We start from the raw sequence: 16,733 nt of genomic DNA on the forward strand, positions 1-16,733 counted from the left end.
GCAACTGAAAGGTGGATAACATGTTGTCATGTAGCTTGTAAAATAGCGGTTTGCCAAGTGTGAAATTATGAAGTGATGTCAATGATTAAGCAAGACAGAAAACAGTTGCACCACTTCCTCTCGCATGACTGTGGCAGCCTCAGTAGATTAACATCTGATGTCAAATGTTGTTATTATTATTTATTTCTTAGCAGACGCCCTTATCCAGGGCGACTTACAGTCGTAAACAAATACATTTCAAATGTTTCCTAAGAACAAAAAAAATAATAATAATAAAATAACACACCGCTTAGTAAGGAGTTGTCCCTCCTTTAGAGGAATTTCTCATGCACAGCTGAACTGTGTGTCAATCGCCACTGCCCACAAACATTGTGCAGACATTTCAAAGGAGATGACACCAGCATGTGATCAAACAATGCCTTTTAAAACATTACTCCAGGAAGTACAGTACTACCTGGGCTTGATATTTTGAATATTGGGTCATGAAACCCAGTCTGAAGGCAAAAAACTAAGTTACATTTGTTTCCTATAGTCTTTTATAATATAGACAAAATAATCCAATCACAATCTGTTTAATATTAAGAAAATTCAGTGGTATTTGTTTTTAAGATTTTCCACAGCCAGATGTCTAGTAGTCCTTATCTCTCATCCCTATAGCCAGTCAGAATAGGACACAGCTGGTATTTTAGAGCATTTTACAGCACTGGGGAATAACCCTGGATTGCATCAGCTACCTATCATTATTTCGAGGGAGAATCCTAGGATAACCACAGTAAGTGACTGATGCAATTGATCGATTTTAACCCTTTACTTAGAAGCCAATGTTGACAAAAATAAGTATATCTTTTTTTATTTGTTTTAAAAAGTTTTCATGATAATATTAGGCCTACTGTTTTTTAACATGACATATTGGTCCTGTGAGTTTAGTATTGAAAGGTATTAGATAGATAGATAGATATAGATAAATAAATAAATAAATAAATAAACAAACAAACATGTTTCTCAATATTCTAACTACAGATTGTCCTATGGAAGCCAGCAGTTTATAATATATATCTCAATCCGCGATTCTCAACTCCAGAAGTGTGCAATCTCTGAAAAGGGAACCCACGACACCACAAGTAAACAAACGCCACAAGCGGATCCGGAACTCTGTTACCCCATTGAAATCAGCTTCCTCTGCCAGTAATTGTCGCGTAATCGGGTGAATATAGGACTACCCTTCACCCTTAACCTAACCTTAGAAAAAAAAACTGTTCACTTCGGTATTTGGCCAAAACAAACCTTGTCAAAAGTGCGTTAGACGAATCGCCAGACCACCTGATTGCATGCAGTAATATATATAACAGGGGAAACGGATTTCCATGAGGCACTGAATTCTAGGTAACACCGGCCGGTCATTTTTCATTATAAATCCGGAATTCAAACACAACCGTTGCACTGACTAATAAATAAACAAGTACACCGGGTCCATTCGTTTAACGAGCTCTGTTCGTCGTAATCCTTGGAAGACAATATTCTAAATGCCTCCTCGCTTGCCTTCTTTCTTCCACAAGTTAACATATTAAACCTGTTTCACAGAGACACGGGTGGAGCTCGTTATAATTCAACACACAGATATAGACAGTACATAATTTATCGTCGTAATAAAATAATAATAATGTACTAAATTAAGCCTACATTTATTTTTTCCCAGTTGATGTATTTTTTTATATACCAACACTAACCTCAAAAAAGAATTGTTTTGCTAATACCGTTTGTTCGTACATAGAAATATACCTGTAAACTCACAACCCTGCAAATTCACGCTTTTCAGTCATGTTCAATTTAACCCACTTTCACAGATTGGCCGCCGCAGTGACAGGGTAGTACGGAAGCCTTAGAGGAACACATGTTTATCAGGAAGCAACGAAAAGAGAAGGAAGGCGAAGCTGCACGATTGAAAAGAAGAAGAAAAAAATGAACGGAAACAGGAAGAAGCGGTTGAAGTACTGTATTCAGATTAGACGTGCACTCGGCAGCCAGTATGATAGCAGAGAGTAGGTTACTTAACCGGGCGGATACACAATAGTGCAAATAATAACCATCAATTAAAACAAAAAACGTGTTGGAAATAAAATGTTCTTTAAAAGCCAGTAATCACGACCTGTATATGGAAATTGAGATCATACTTTTAACCGGTAATCTTCTTAGTCTGAGTGGAGCGATTTGTTAAAAAAAAGAGGAAGGAAGACATTTCATACTGTGTGGGGGCGAAGTTTAATTCGAAATAAACACGTTTGAAGGGTAAAAGCCTGGGAGCCAGCTAATTTACTGATAAAGGCAATGACAGGTAAAACTGTGAAGGATGTTGACAGGTACCAGGCGATGCTCATGACTCTGCTACAGGAGGAGGCAAATAAATTCTGCGCCGACTGCCGGGCGAAAGGTAGGACTATTGCTGCAAATGAGCAAATAGTATACTGTGACTAGCTCGTAGTTTTTGCTTTTTTTCCCATCAAAGACGAGACTTGAAATGAAGGTTGCATAAGCTAATCATCGTAGTCTGTTACAGATGTGCCTGTTTTAGGACACCGATGTTCCCCTTCTAAACCCACGTTTTTTATATAGTGTCGGAAGGTGTTTTTTTTTTTCTTTTCAACCAAAGACAACAATGTCAAGTTCAGGCATCGACTCAGACACACCACTGAGTGTAAAGCAGAGAAAATGATAAAGCCAGTCTCTGTTTAACTCGAGGCCAGGGGATCCACTACAATGTAATGCGCTACTAGACTGCAGTGCGTGGTTCTTGTAATTCAAACTAAACCCGACCAACTTCGTGTTTATGTTTATCAGTCCAGAGTTTACAGTAAATATAGATTGTGTCCGTGTTCACACTGGAATCATCTAGGTTTTCTTAGCTTGGTTAGCATGCCGATTTTGCTGCAGTACTGCTGTGCTGGACCTGTAGAGGTTGCATGTATTCATGGTCTAAATGTATTATTTTTCCCATGCCAGGTTCTGCATTCAGTGATAAAGTCAACAATGAGGGGACTTTGCATGACAGGTGTCTGGAGGGAAGTGTCCCGAGGCAGTAGTTTACATCTGTACTCTACAAAACTAAATGAAACTCTTTGCAAATTGCATTGTGAAGTACAGTACAGGCGAACGACTCCTAATAGCTAAGTGACTCCTGTAATCAGGGATGGAAATAAGGCTCCTATTGTATAGCAGTTGTTTCACCCATTACAGATTTTACTACCAACTTGATTTGTCACAGTGCATAGGTACTGTAACAAGCTCAGGTGAGTCTTATTAAACTCACAGTAAAACCAGGAATGGATGAAACTGCAGTGCAGATTTGGGGGGTGTAAACAAACCAGATTGCCAACCATGTCTGCTTTGTGATAAAGTGCACGCAGCAGAAAGCTACTACACTCATAATAAGTGACATTATTAAAATTGTTTTCGGTAAACAAAGGGGCTAGATAAAGAGCACGGTTAGGTAGGGTTGGTTCACTTTTCGAGACCACACATGGAAATGTACTGTGGTAAGATGCCTGGGTACTGGATTTTTCAGTGTAAAATGTCCTTTTTGTCGCCAGCGTTTTCAGACGACCTTCTCTGTCTGTTTCCTCATTGTGATGGAACCTGTTTGGACACACCTGCATTGTGAAAGTTGTGTTCGTCATTCCACAGGCTCTGAAATATATTGGCAGACCTTTGTTACTCTGGCCTGTGTGTGTGCGTCACATTGCAGTTCTAGTTATTTATAGAGAGCCATCGATCCAGTTGTAATGGAACCTGGTTCCAATAGCACAAGCTATTCAGGGTGTTTAGGTAACTGTGACCTTTAGAACTAAGTTTTCTAAAACAATTTTTTTCCAATAAGAAGCACTCAGAAGGGGACAGTAAATAATGTTAAAGTTGTCCTCAACATGTGGACTAAAATATAAATTATAAAATGACTTTCCATAGCAGCAGCTCTGGCTGTGCAAAAAAAATCAGGCCTGGAAATAAGACTCTTACTGCATAGCAGTTTCACCCATTCCAGGTTTTAATATGTACTTGATTAGCCACAGTGTATCTATAACAAGCTCTGGCGTGTCTTATTAAACTCCAAGTTAAAACAGGAATGGATCAAATGGCTATGCAATGGGAGTCCTATTCCCATCTCTGAAACTGATTCTAAACAGTAGTCTACTGTAGAGTATGGTAAGCAACGTTGTGATGTCTGCCAGCACTGTTATCTTTGCTTAAACAAAGCCTGACGTTTGAATGGTTGATGACCATGTGTCGCTCTTCCACACAGATGGGTTTGAGCTTGTTGGTACAGTATCTTCATGTTGCGGTCTGATAAGCTTGCTCTCCTATCTTGTGTGAGCCTGCACTCCAGGGGTGGGCTTTAGTGGCAGGCCTGTGTGTGAAATTAAATTAGTATTGCTCTCGAGCTTGTAAAAGTCTTAACCCAGTAACAGACGGAACAGTGTTTACAAGCACATTAAAAAGAAATGAACACAATCCTTACAGTACAGCTTTATGTTGAGCAAGCACAGTACGGTGAAGCAGAATTATATCTATTTAACCACGGCAACTGACTGTAGCCGAAGAATGATGTCGGTCTGTTTTTTAATTTCGTTTTCATTCCATTCAGATTGGCCTGTAGGGGAGTCCTGTTTTAAGATAGTTAGGGGACAGATTGGTTTGGGTGTGTTGCCTTGTCTATACTGTGTTCCAGAAAGGGAAGTTTGTATTCTTTGTAGATTAGTTGTCAGTTTTGCAATCAGGAGACTTGAGCAACAAAAAGCCAGATCATCTCTTCATAGTCACAGAAATCCAAACAGACCTCTGCCCTGTACGGTGTGAAGAAGCGAGGGAATGGGTCTAGTCGTACTGCACCACATACTGTACTGTGTGAACCCTGAGCCCAACCATTGACCTATCAACCCCAAAACTGAGAGGTGCTAGACGGGTTAAGACCACAACACTATATGTCACATACTGAACCGTCTGCCCATATGCCAGATTTTCTGTATTATTCAATGAATGTCTCGCACTAAGCTGTGCATTCTCTAAGCAGACTGGTAAGTTTACATTCCCAACAGGTACTGTAGCTTTAACTGTACGGGAAACAAGCACCCACCCATTCAGCCAAAGATGAAGCAATATTCTGTATATATACAGCACTGCATCTCTTTAAGTGCCACGTTCTCCACCTGTGCCCTCAACCTCTGCCTCCTGCAGCTCTGCTTAGTTTAAAGCTCTAACACCATGATGGGATTATTAAGAGCCAGTTCACTTTTACAAAGCTTCACTCCAGCCGCAGGGCTCCTGCCAGCTGAGTTTGGTCCAGGCGTTACCCAGCGAGGGCAGTCATTGTTTGTACTTGCGATTGTTTCCTTTCTGAAGGGATAATTCATCAAAACCAGCCCATCTCTTTGTCCAAAAACAGATATTTCTTTCACTGCACGATTGCTCTATTTGATTCAGCAGGGAGTCGTCGCAACCTTCTCCAGTATGCTTGATATTTGGAGTCTCCACAATGGGGTAGCCCACATCATCCGAAATTCTAAGGGCTATACAAGTAACCTTAGTGGAGCTTAGCAGAGCTTGGGCTGCTTTCTTGTCTACTGTCTTCATTTTTGTTATTAATAATTAGTCGTGTGTCTCTTATAACAGAAATTAACGCCTAAACAGTCAGAGACACCCTATACGTAACATATTAACTTCTAGTATTAAGGATAGTAGCTCATATAGCATACAGCCCTAATTTCCCATCAGTACTGGAAGAACATTAATTTGAAGGTTAGTCTATGCATAATTATACGGTATCATATTGTGATTATATCTTGATTATATCCTGATCTTTCCAGCTGTGATCTGCAGGGCATTCCTGTTGGTATGTAAAGGATGTGCCTTCATTAGCTGCAATGCTTTGTGTTTTGCTTGCTGATGTAGTTTCTTCTCTCCTGCGGTTATCCAGTCATGATTTATTTATTTATTTTTAATCATCAGAGACCAGTGATAATTTAACATCAGTGGGAGATAATTCAAAAGCCTTCAAGCGAACGGTGACAAAGCGAACAGATGATTCTGTTCTGTTTAAGCATCAGTCCTGTATGGTACCGTTTGATCTCCCAGTACAGTATGCATTGCTCCCTCATTGTAATGTGCAGTAGTGTGGAGTCACAGTAGTTAATTGACTGCTCTGTATGGAGAAGAATATGCAACTATTTGTCCCAGTACTAATTTGAATAGTAATAATATATCTACATCACATAATTCACATTGATACAGTATTTGTAACTCTACGACATATGGAAGCAATACAGGGAAGTCAATAAGACTGCATAGCCGTTTCACCCTTTCCAGTTTGCCACTGTGAACAATCAGCTACAGCACATTAAGTGATACGATAATGCCGTGACAATACAAGATATGCACCATCTAATGGTGGTTGTGTGTCATGACCGGTGTGCTGTAGTCACTGTGAGTCACAGAGCATTTCCTGGAGGCTGAGGTTTTTCAAGAGGTGAGGCAATGCGTTGATGGTCATGTTTCGCATTTGAGCACAAAGAATTCAACAGCTGAAAGCAACTAATAATATATAAGCACAAGCACCCAGTGTGGGTTAAGCATCGGTGTGTTTGCTTGTTTTTATCTGTAGGTCCAAGATGGGCGTCGTGGAACCTTGGTATCTTCATCTGCATTCGCTGTGCTGGGATCCATCGGAACCTGGGAGTTCACATCTCCAGAGTCAAGTCTGTCAATCTGGACCAATGGACGCAAGAACAGATACAGGTGTGGTGGCTTAATACTGTTATGTTGGGTTCCCTGAGTGGCTCACAGTGTGGTTTGCAGGGTGAAACTGCTGTAACACTGCCTGGTCTGCTGAAGCAGCAACAGTTCAACAGAAATAAAGAGTCCTCAAGGGGACTGAGAAGGGCCGGTACATTTGTGGCAGCTTATTTAATTTAATTATAGAAAGCCTGAACTAGCTGATGGAGGTAATATCTTAATATTCACTATGTTGGGTCCCCTGAGTGGTTCGCTATGGGGAGTTTCACTGAGAGCGTTGCAATTTCTGTGGCTTTCCCACTGGTTAGGAAAATGATATGTATATAATGTTTATATACCTTTTTTTTGTGTGTGATCTTGTTGCTTTGCAGTGCATCCAGGAAATGGGCAACGCCAAAGCGAAGCGGCTTTACGAGGGTTACATCCCACAGAACTTCCGATGGCCGCAGGCAGACCAGTATCCTTCACAAACTGGTACCACTGGGGGTGTGGGTGCCTCTTTCCAGCTCACATTCTTGTAGGTTTAAGTATTCCGGGCTCAGTGTTCTAACAATGGAACCTGAGAAACACGGTGTTCTAGCAATGGAACCTGAGAAACACGGTGTTCTAGCAATGGAACCTGAGAAACACGGTGTTCTAGCAATGGAACCTGAGAAACTCGGTGTTCTAGCAATGGAACCTGAGAAACACAGTGTTCTAGCAATGGAACCTGAGAAACTCGGCGTTCTAGCAGTGGAACCTCTTATTGCGTACTGATTGTAACGCAGTGGTTTGTATTGTATCCAATACCAATTAATCAGCCTTAATTAAAGCCGTGCAGATCTGTGGAGGTTTTCATACGGGACAAGTATGAAAAAAAGAAATACATGGATAAGAGTATCGACATCGCTGCCTTCAGGGTGAGCTCCCCTTGGTTGTACTTCCTCCTTATAGTTTATTATTTATGTTTTAAGTTCCACAATGAAGTCTGTAACAGGACATGTACTGACTGCAAGCGTATGCTACTGTACAGTAAGTAGCAACTGTAGATAGCTGTACAGTATGCATCAAACAGCAACGTTTCCGTCCTAGCTGTAGTTTGATGGTCATGTTAATGTATTCTTGTTTCTTGGGAAGGCGCTTGCAGTGCGGATAAGTTTGATGGTACACGCAAGCAGTTTATTCATTTATTCATTAAGCCCCCCTCGAGAGAAAGCAGCTGAATGGTAGCTGGCTGTGCCTATTCTGAGGCTGTTATGTTATTGCAGAGAGAAAAGGACGAGGCTTGGAAGAAAGGCAGCGAGCCTGTCAAAGAGAAGAAGATGGAGCCAATTATTTTCGAGAAAGTGAAACTGGTGGGTTTTCTTTCAACGCTGGCGTCTGAGTCTGGGTGTGTTGCTATGGAAGCTAATGGACGTGTTTGTAAAGAGTCCTTTGTATCAACACACTCTGTGTCCAAGATATTAGTGCTGAGCGTGGAGTTTGCTGTACGTTCTCCAATCTTAAACAATTCAGATTGATATTCCCATATTTTTTTAGAATTTGCTGAAAATGGAACTGTATAACTCTTGGGGAAATGTAACGTATATAACTGGTCATTTTTGCCTCTGAACATGTTTACTTTGTTTAATCTTAAAACTGCTTATTTTCCATCAAACAATCCTGTTTTAATTTTCCTCCTGCTCTCGATACCTTTCGTGTTATTTTCACTGCTCCCACCTCCCAACCCCATCAGTGTGGCGTCTCAGAAACAGCTGTACAGGAACATGCTTTGCTTTGAAGGCTTCAGAACCGTTACAGACAACTCTAATGTGCTTTTATATCACTGCTGTGGGAAATGGATGTTACTTCTTATACACCTTCAACGTTAGATTAAGCCCTTCAGCAAGTGCCTGTGACTTCATGTATCTTTTTCATCTCCAGAAGAGAGACGAATCCCAGCAGTTTAAGACCAGCCCGACCAAAGCAGCAGAACCCGTCATTGATCTCTTGGGCATGGGTAACTATTGATACCTTCCCTTTGCTTTTTGATCTTATTAATGAATTTAATGCTAATGAAAGGTAAAGGACAATTAGTCAGGCATTCTGAGAGCCCCCGCCCCCCCACATAGCTCTATCCTGACCTGAACCCCCCACCCTGAACCCCCCCCGCTGCACCTCTCTGTCACACAGAGACTGCCGTCTGAACCCCCCCACGCCCCGCTGCACCTCTCTGTCACACAGAGACTGCCGTCCATGCTGTACTGTGTGCTGATTAAGATATATATTTTTTTCTGTGTTGGTTAAGTTCTTCATCTATCTGTGTTTTATAGTGATATGGAGAGAGTGTTTTCCTTCAGTCACTCTTTGTTTTTGTTTTTCCTATCCGGATTGACTCCTCTCTTCCTCCCTTCAGATGCCCCTGCTTCTGGCAGTCACATTCCCAAGGGAAAGTCGAGCACTGAACTGAGCAATAACTTGGACTTCTTTGGATCCATGGCAGCTCCCTGCTTGGACAGCAGCAGGGTGAGAAATAAAACCCTGGACCAGAGAGAACTCCCACACTGTAAAACTTAGCTGGGAACACATGCAGTGGTGTCACTGGGGCGTTTTATGGGGTGCTTAGACGCCCTGACAGGGGGGAGGAGTCTATTCAATTGATATGTATGTCGATAGATTTATGCTCGGATATCTTTTAAATGCAGCCGTTTTTTATGTAATTTTAACAGAAATCCACTTAGTCAAAAGCAATGTTATAGATTTTTACATTTGGCCACTGTGCTAACTCAATTCTCACAGTGAATAATTATCCCGACCTTGTTTAGTGTGAATTGATGCATCAGTGACCGTACTTTCTAACCCTGTCTTAGTCATCGCCCGCAAGTTCCATGCCTTCCAGGAGCAACGCCAGCTCCGTGGCTGAAAACCTCCACCTGTTCTCTGAGCAGGGGGCTAAACCAGAGGATTCTGGGAAGAAACAGCTGTCAAAGGACTCCATCCTGTCGCTGTATGGCTCCCAGACTGCGCAGATGCAGCAGATACAACAGATCCCAGCTCAAGGTCAGCCATTCACTGCGAGGCCCACAGACCGAGCATTTGGATTGCAGTGTGTTACTGTGTCTGTAGCTGAGTGTGACCGTGACCGTGACTGTGTCTGAGTGTGTGGCCCTGTTTCTAACAGGTTTTACCAGCTCAAGGATGCTTAAATGACTGGCCCTAAAGAGACACAGTCAGAGACTGGATGCACATCCGGGATCTCCTTCCTCTAACCACAGTGCCAAACTGCCCCCCATATATCAATATCTTGCAGTTATTAGTAATTGGTACAGTCTTTGTGCATAAGAGTGTGGAAACGAGGTATTTTATTACAGTCATTATCTGGAATGTAATAATGTGTAAGTTACTGGGAGCTATTAAGATCAACCCTTTAGGCACTTAAAAATAACTGTACTGCTCCTGGAAATCTGCCTTTACTTCATGGCAGGTGTTTACACAGCAGTAAGCGTGCAGTGTAAGCTGATTTATTTCATTTCCAATATTCCTTCCCTGCAAAACGTGACGAAGGACTTCATACCGTGACTTTTCTGATCTGTTACAAACGCTCCCCGACTCCTCGTCCTGCTTCACGGTGGTTAGCGGTCTGCTCTGCCTTGTGTCTCCCCAGGTGGCATGTACATGGCCCCGGCTCAGTTGGGCTACCATGCGGGATACCCTCAGTACCCCGCCCTGCCCACGGCGGCCACCATGATTGGGGGGATGATGGCACCGCCGGTGGGCATGATGGGGCAGCCGGCCGCTCCGGGCATGGTGGCACAGATGGGGATGCCAGGAGGCGGGTTCATGGGCGGCATGCAGGCTGCCGTCATGGGCGTCCCCAGCGGCATGATGGGACAGCAGCACGCTATGGTGGGAGGACTGGCGGCCGTTCCACAGCCTGTCTACGGGGTGCAGCAGGCACAGCAGCTCCAGTGGAACATCACGCAGGTGGGCACAGCAAACAGGGAGGTCATAGTCCACCGAAATGAGCTGCTTCATCAGAAAGAAAGCAGACCTTTATAGTCAAGCTTGTTTGCGTTCACCGAAGGGATGTTTTAGAAGTAGGAGGACAATAAGCTTGCCTGCCTCTGTATATGTAGCGATCACAACTACTTCCAGCAGCAGTTGTGTGTAAAGGATCTCTTTGAAGGAGGATTTATTTTCAAAATGTAAGTTTATTTAAAAATAGAGAACTGATATTTCCTATGTGGGATTTTAACCCTTTGCTGCCCAGTATCCAATATATTTGACATTGATAAATTTGGCATTAATTAGGCATGGGAACATGTCCTCAGCAGTAAAGGGTTGCTATTTAAAGACTTCTTTGTATGGGGTACTATATTTTTAATAAGGGTTTCACATGACAAGTTTTTTTTTTATGTGATGAAATCAAGTAGGAGGGTTGGGTTACCAAGGGAATAGTTCTACACAGCAGAGCCACGGGCAAATCAAAGCAAAGCAAGCACTGCTGCAGTGTAATCTCATTTATGAATTAAAATACAAATATAGATTTAACTGGGAGTTTAAATTGTTGTAGATAACAGGATGAAAGGCTTCTTTTTTAATTCTGTTCTGTCCTCAAGTTTAATAAAGTCCCCCCCCCCCCATTTTTTCTTTTTAAGATGACACAGCATATGGCGGGGGTTAACTTTTACGGCGCCAACGGGATGATGGGATACGGGCAATACGGGCAGCCCATGGGCGGAGGGACAGCGCAGGGGAGCAGCCAGTCTCTCGGCACGCACGTGTGGAAATGATGAACACACAAGACCCCGCCCGCGACAGAAGAGAGAGAGAGAGGGAGGGGTGCAAATCTTTATTACTTACGCTTCGTCAGATTATCCGGGGAGGGGAGCGGAAAGGGAGGGGGGTGGGAGGTGCAGCTCAGCCACTTTTTCATACAACAGAATCCATTCTTGCCTTTCGAGATCGTGTCGATCCACAGTGAGAACCTCTTTAAGAAGAACCTCTTTAAGAGGAACTGGAGCCTGCCAAGCCCACACACCCCAACATGCCGGAAAATATGATGCTTTTTATAGTGGAAGTATCACAAGCTCAGACCACTAAATCAAACGGACATTAGAGTGGAGTCATTATGGTTTGTTTTATTTAGAATAGTTGAAATCCGCTTTGCTTTCAGTAGGATGCGATTACATATCAAGGGCAGGGTATAGCTAATACAGCACTTCTTAATTGTGTTGGCTCCAAAGTACAGATTGTTCTAATTGTATTTTATTTTTATTGCTTAAGTGGGTTTTTTTAAAACTTTTTTTCATCTGCCAGTAGAACAACTATGTTGTTAAAAGTAAAAATGTACATTGAATATAGTATTGCAGTATGGTTTTGGGAGACAAATTAATAAAGAGTTACTAATGTAGGAAATATAATTAGCAGCAGTAGCTGTAACATAATATTTGATATTGTTAACTTATATAAAAAACAACATCTTGCTTTAGGTTTAGGTCTAGTTAGTGTTCACTGGCATGCACTGCCCAGGAATGGGAATAAGACGCATTTGCATGGCAGTTTCAGTCTTTACTGCGAGTTTAGACGCACATGAACTTCATCATTCAGTACTTTAGAAGTTACAAGCTCTCATATGTCAAATTAAAAAAAAAAAGATGTATATAATAATAACAATAATAATAGGAAACCAAAGACTTTCAGGAGCCTTATAAATACAACAAATGTATGGGGCTCCTTTGATGAAAAGGCACTGCTACGAAGGATCACTGTGTTCGAATTTCTCGTAAATTGCTTCGCTCTGATAATCTTTTAGTTGATCTGTTGGTACTGCCCAATGCGGTACTGGGATTCTAGAGTAAAGTTATGTAACTCCATTCCTGCAGGTTTAATTGGTTCGATGTTTTGGAACAAAGACCTGGACTAGAATGTTGCCTATCCTTGTTCTAGAGTTTTAGGCAGTTATCAACACAAATCAGTATTTTGCATATTGCGCTCTCTAATCTAAAATATAATATGAAGCGCCTTTAGTCACAATAGGTGTCCTGTCGTATTTGTAGTATTAGCAAATAATTATATCATAGACTTGTAGCTTAGCCTTGCAGGCACCTCCAGTCTGATTGTACACAAAAAAATAGGTTCTTCTTAATGAGGTCTTTTATCATCTCAACCAAAGTCATTCTCAGACCCATCGTTTCAAGAAAAAAATTCCAGGTCACAAAAAAAAAAAGTTTGAATATGACATTTTTGCACTTCAGTGTGTGATTTTAGTATTTGCTTGATTGTAGTTTTTTTTATAACTGTGCTGTGCAAGGCATTAAATAACAGCTAAACGGATGCTCAAATGGAATACTGATTCTTTCTTCTCTAGTCCTGCTGGTTTCATGTCTGTGAGGTATAAGTCTCAGCACTGTTTAGTGGTGAATAAACCCCATGTAACTATACTCTTGCAGTATGTCTTGGTACTGTGTCTGGATAGCTTACAAACTGCTTGATCTAGCTGTTGATAAATGTGTATAGAAGCTGAGAGGTTGCAGAACAGTGTTCTTTTAAAGCTTTTTCACAGACTGGAGCAGCTCTATCCAGGCAGTTCAGATGCTGTACCGGAGGGAATAAGAAGGCAAATTGAGTGGTAGGGCCTAGATACCAAGAATATACCGTCCTCCTAAGAATACAGACTGTGCGAGCTTGGGATACTAAATACATGGGTTTTTTTTTTTTTTTTTTTTACTTTGTCCTTGAAACGTGCACGGCCACTCACTCGCACACACTCACACTGACACACACACGCACTCACTCACACGGACACACGTACGTACGCACTCACTTACTGATACACTCACACTGACACGCACACACACACACTCACACACACTATTTACCCTCCTGTGATTCTGAGCCAGAGAGACATCCTGTGACCTCTTTTCTCCTTTCTCTTGATCGAGCGTTGTTTAGGAGGGATCACATTTAAACCTCAGACGAAGGCGTTCAGGTTATGTGTAACAGCTGGTGCTGTTCCAATCTGTATACTTACCCATTGGGGAAGGATTTTAACTTTGCAGGTTCAGTTCCATGCTTTTGCTATGAATGTGTATGTGTACAATATAACTTTTTTTTTTCTAAAGCTAAAAGCTAAGCTTAGATGTGAGTTTGTTCTCTCCTTGCTCATTTTCATAAATAACATGCTATGACTTCACCTGCTGGATAGGTGCATGTACTGTGGATTGCTGGGACCTAAAGAATACAGGACTGTTTTTATAAAGGTTTTTTTTTCCTTTTTTCAGTATACATTTTGCTCTGATTTTACTATTAGGAAAACACAAAACTGTTAACAAAAACTAGTAAGAAAGAACTTAAGTGCACTTAAGATCCCTTAAAACACCCTCTAGAGCTCGTTTCTAGCTTTGTAACATTAACCAGGTGGTGTTCTCCTTTTAGAAACTGAGCAAAATGCTTCACAAATCTGACCCATTACGGGAGAGCTGAGAGGGGAACGAAACAAGAATGTTTTCCAAATCCAGCCGGCACATTTTTATTAGCTGTAAAAGTGCAGTTTAAAAAGTTGTTGTTTTTTTTTTCAAACTTTGTTTAGTGCTTGTGAATTTCTTGCCGAACGTACCACAGTAAACCTCCTGTATATAAACGATGCAAAGAGTTGTGGGCCAGGGTTAACGTCATCGGTTTTTAAAGCCGGTGTTTGACCAAGTTAAAATGGGAAATTGAAAACTGTATCAAGCATTGCATGTTGAGAAATGTGTAAATATTATTATTTTGAAAAAAAAAAAAAAAAACAGCCAGTGGAATGTATAAAGGAATATATAATTGAAGAGCAAGAGGCAATAGACACACTCTTAATATAGACCACATTCAAGCAATGTTACAGCGTTGCCATAAAAAATAAATGTGAGTGGATCATTGATATCGGTCTGACTGCAAGCACCTATATGTCTTCAAATTTCATTACAATACATTCAATTTGCCAGACCCGCATCACCAGAAAATAATATTGGATTTGTTTCATTAATTTGTGTCTCTCCTTGGCATTAGGCATGATTTTTCAGAATGTTCAGTAGTGTGCTAAGTTATTAGAACGCCTCAAGATTTGTCATTTATATCCTTTATCTACCTAGCTACATGAAAACCTCAGGAAGTGAGCATTTCAATTTTCAGTCAGTAACCGGTGACATAGAAACTATAGGCACTCGTGTGAAAATGTTAGACCACTTTGTGCTTTAATTAGGCATCTTAAACAACTTCTGAAAAGTCTCCTGCATTTTACCATTTGTGACTAAGTGTTCCAGGATTTTCAGTTGCAGCGGTTTGATTTCAGTACATTTGCACACTGCTGTATTCCTATAAAGAGACTCGTGTGGCTTGAAGGATGCTGGTTTTCGTAACCACGGCATCCTGGTTTATTTTAAACAGCAGTTATTCTTGTTTTTCATTCTTACTCTATAACTTTTAAAATATAACTTGTTCTGTTTACCAAAATACATATATTTTTAACTATCTTCTATAATGTTACTGTACATTGCTGTATAATTTATTTGTGGATAAGTTTCAGTGTATACCTGTTTGTTGCTTTCAATCTCATTGTCTTTTAATGTGCAATGTAATGTATGATGAGATGTTATTGAAAAGGCTTACAGGTGTGGTAAATCTGCAAATAAAAGATTGTTTTATGGAAGCTAGTGCAGTAGTGTTTCTGTTACCATTGTTTCTTTTTTTAAAACAAAAAATAAACACTTAAAACAGTTTCAGCTGCATATCCCCTTCAGTCACTGCATGTATAATTGTACTATTTAAAATATGCATGCTGTGCTGTCTATGAAATCCTTTACAGTCTGCTGATACTCATATTTTCACAAAAGGGTGTTTTTTTTTTAAGTTTATAATGACCTTGGCATACATTGCAGTAGCATGTGCAGACTGTATTACTGTACCTCTTGCCCACCCAATGCACTGGCAAGGGAGATAATGCTGTATGTTAATTACCCTTCAAAAACGAACAAGTCCTGGAAAGTGTTTCAATTTCAAATAGATTTTAATTGTCCTGATTGGCTATCCAAGGGCATGCAGAGACTTGAAAATTGGCAAGTGTATTTACAAAACTGCGTACATCCTAAAGTCGTCGACCCTGCTGCATATAAACCACAAAAATACAAGAAGGTTACATTATCAAATACTGCACATAGAAAACATTTACATAGCACAGGTATAAAAGTACAGCTCCATTAATAAACATCTCTGAAAAATGTTACAGTCGTTACAACAGTGGTTTCTCTTATTCAAGCGGGGGATACAACATGGGCAAGGAAGGGGGTATAAAAATATTCATCTTCTCCTACTCCAAAGAAGATTCGTCTCACAGGCCAGGCCTTGGCAATGAGGGGAAATTAAAAAATAATAAATCAGAATGTTAAGAATTGTAACAAGCAGACTGAGAACTGATTGTTTCTGGCACTTGTTCCAAGCTTTGTGGGAGCACATGTACAGTAGAGGGACATTTAAAAAGGAATGTGGAAAAATTAAATCCTCAGCATGCACAATACAGGCAGTGATACTGGAGCATTGCAATTGGTACAAATCCCATTTGGATCATGTGGATCGGAGGCAAAGGTAAAACTCTAAATGTATATAAAATAGAATAAAGCTAACAACTGTTCATAAAGCTCTTAAAAAAACTAAATCCCCTGGTTTTCCAGAAGAGGCCTGATTATAATATATATATATATTTTTTTTACTAACAGGTTGTAAAGTCAACGCAAAATTAAAAGCTTCATGAATGGCAGCCTTTGACTCCATGCCACACAGTTAAAGGGGAAGTGACCTTAGCCATGGAATTCACGTTGTGCTCTTTTCATGTGCTCATAATATATGTTTTTAAACCGGATACAATACGCTGTTGCTTCGCGAGATTCACAGTTTAATAAACCCTCCACCAACTCTTTAAACACATTACGGTTACATTTACAAAGCTTGATATCTGTTTTCAAGAG

At 40.8% G+C, this 16,733-nt stretch overlaps 1 protein-coding gene across 2 annotated transcripts; it reads left to right on the plus strand.

The window, feature by feature from the left end:
- Positions 1-1,744: 1,744 nt before the first annotated feature.
- Positions 1,745-15,421, plus strand: LOC117413478 (stromal membrane-associated protein 2-like). Of its 2 annotated transcripts, none has more exons than XM_058997341.1 (10): positions 1,745-2,428; positions 6,647-6,780; positions 7,149-7,234; positions 7,598-7,676; positions 8,025-8,111; positions 8,680-8,755; positions 9,152-9,261; positions 9,606-9,795; positions 10,400-10,719; positions 11,394-15,421. In XM_058997341.1, the coding sequence occupies exons 1-10, from the start codon at positions 2,326-2,328 to the stop codon at positions 11,526-11,528; spliced, it is 1,320 nt and encodes a 439-aa protein (XP_058853324.1). In that variant the 5' UTR covers positions 1,745-2,325; the 3' UTR covers positions 11,529-15,421. The 2 variants fall into 2 exon arrangements, with proteins under 2 accessions (XP_058853324.1, XP_033878593.1); XM_034022702.3 differs by lacking the exon at positions 1,745-2,428 and adding an exon at positions 2,468-6,511.
- Positions 15,422-16,733: the final 1,312 nt, after the last annotated feature.

This window comes from Acipenser ruthenus, chromosome 23 (assembly GCF_902713425.1).
Source record: "Acipenser ruthenus chromosome 23, fAciRut3.2 maternal haplotype, whole genome shotgun sequence".
Lineage (NCBI taxonomy): Eukaryota > Metazoa > Chordata > Actinopteri > Acipenseriformes > Acipenseridae > Acipenser > Acipenser ruthenus.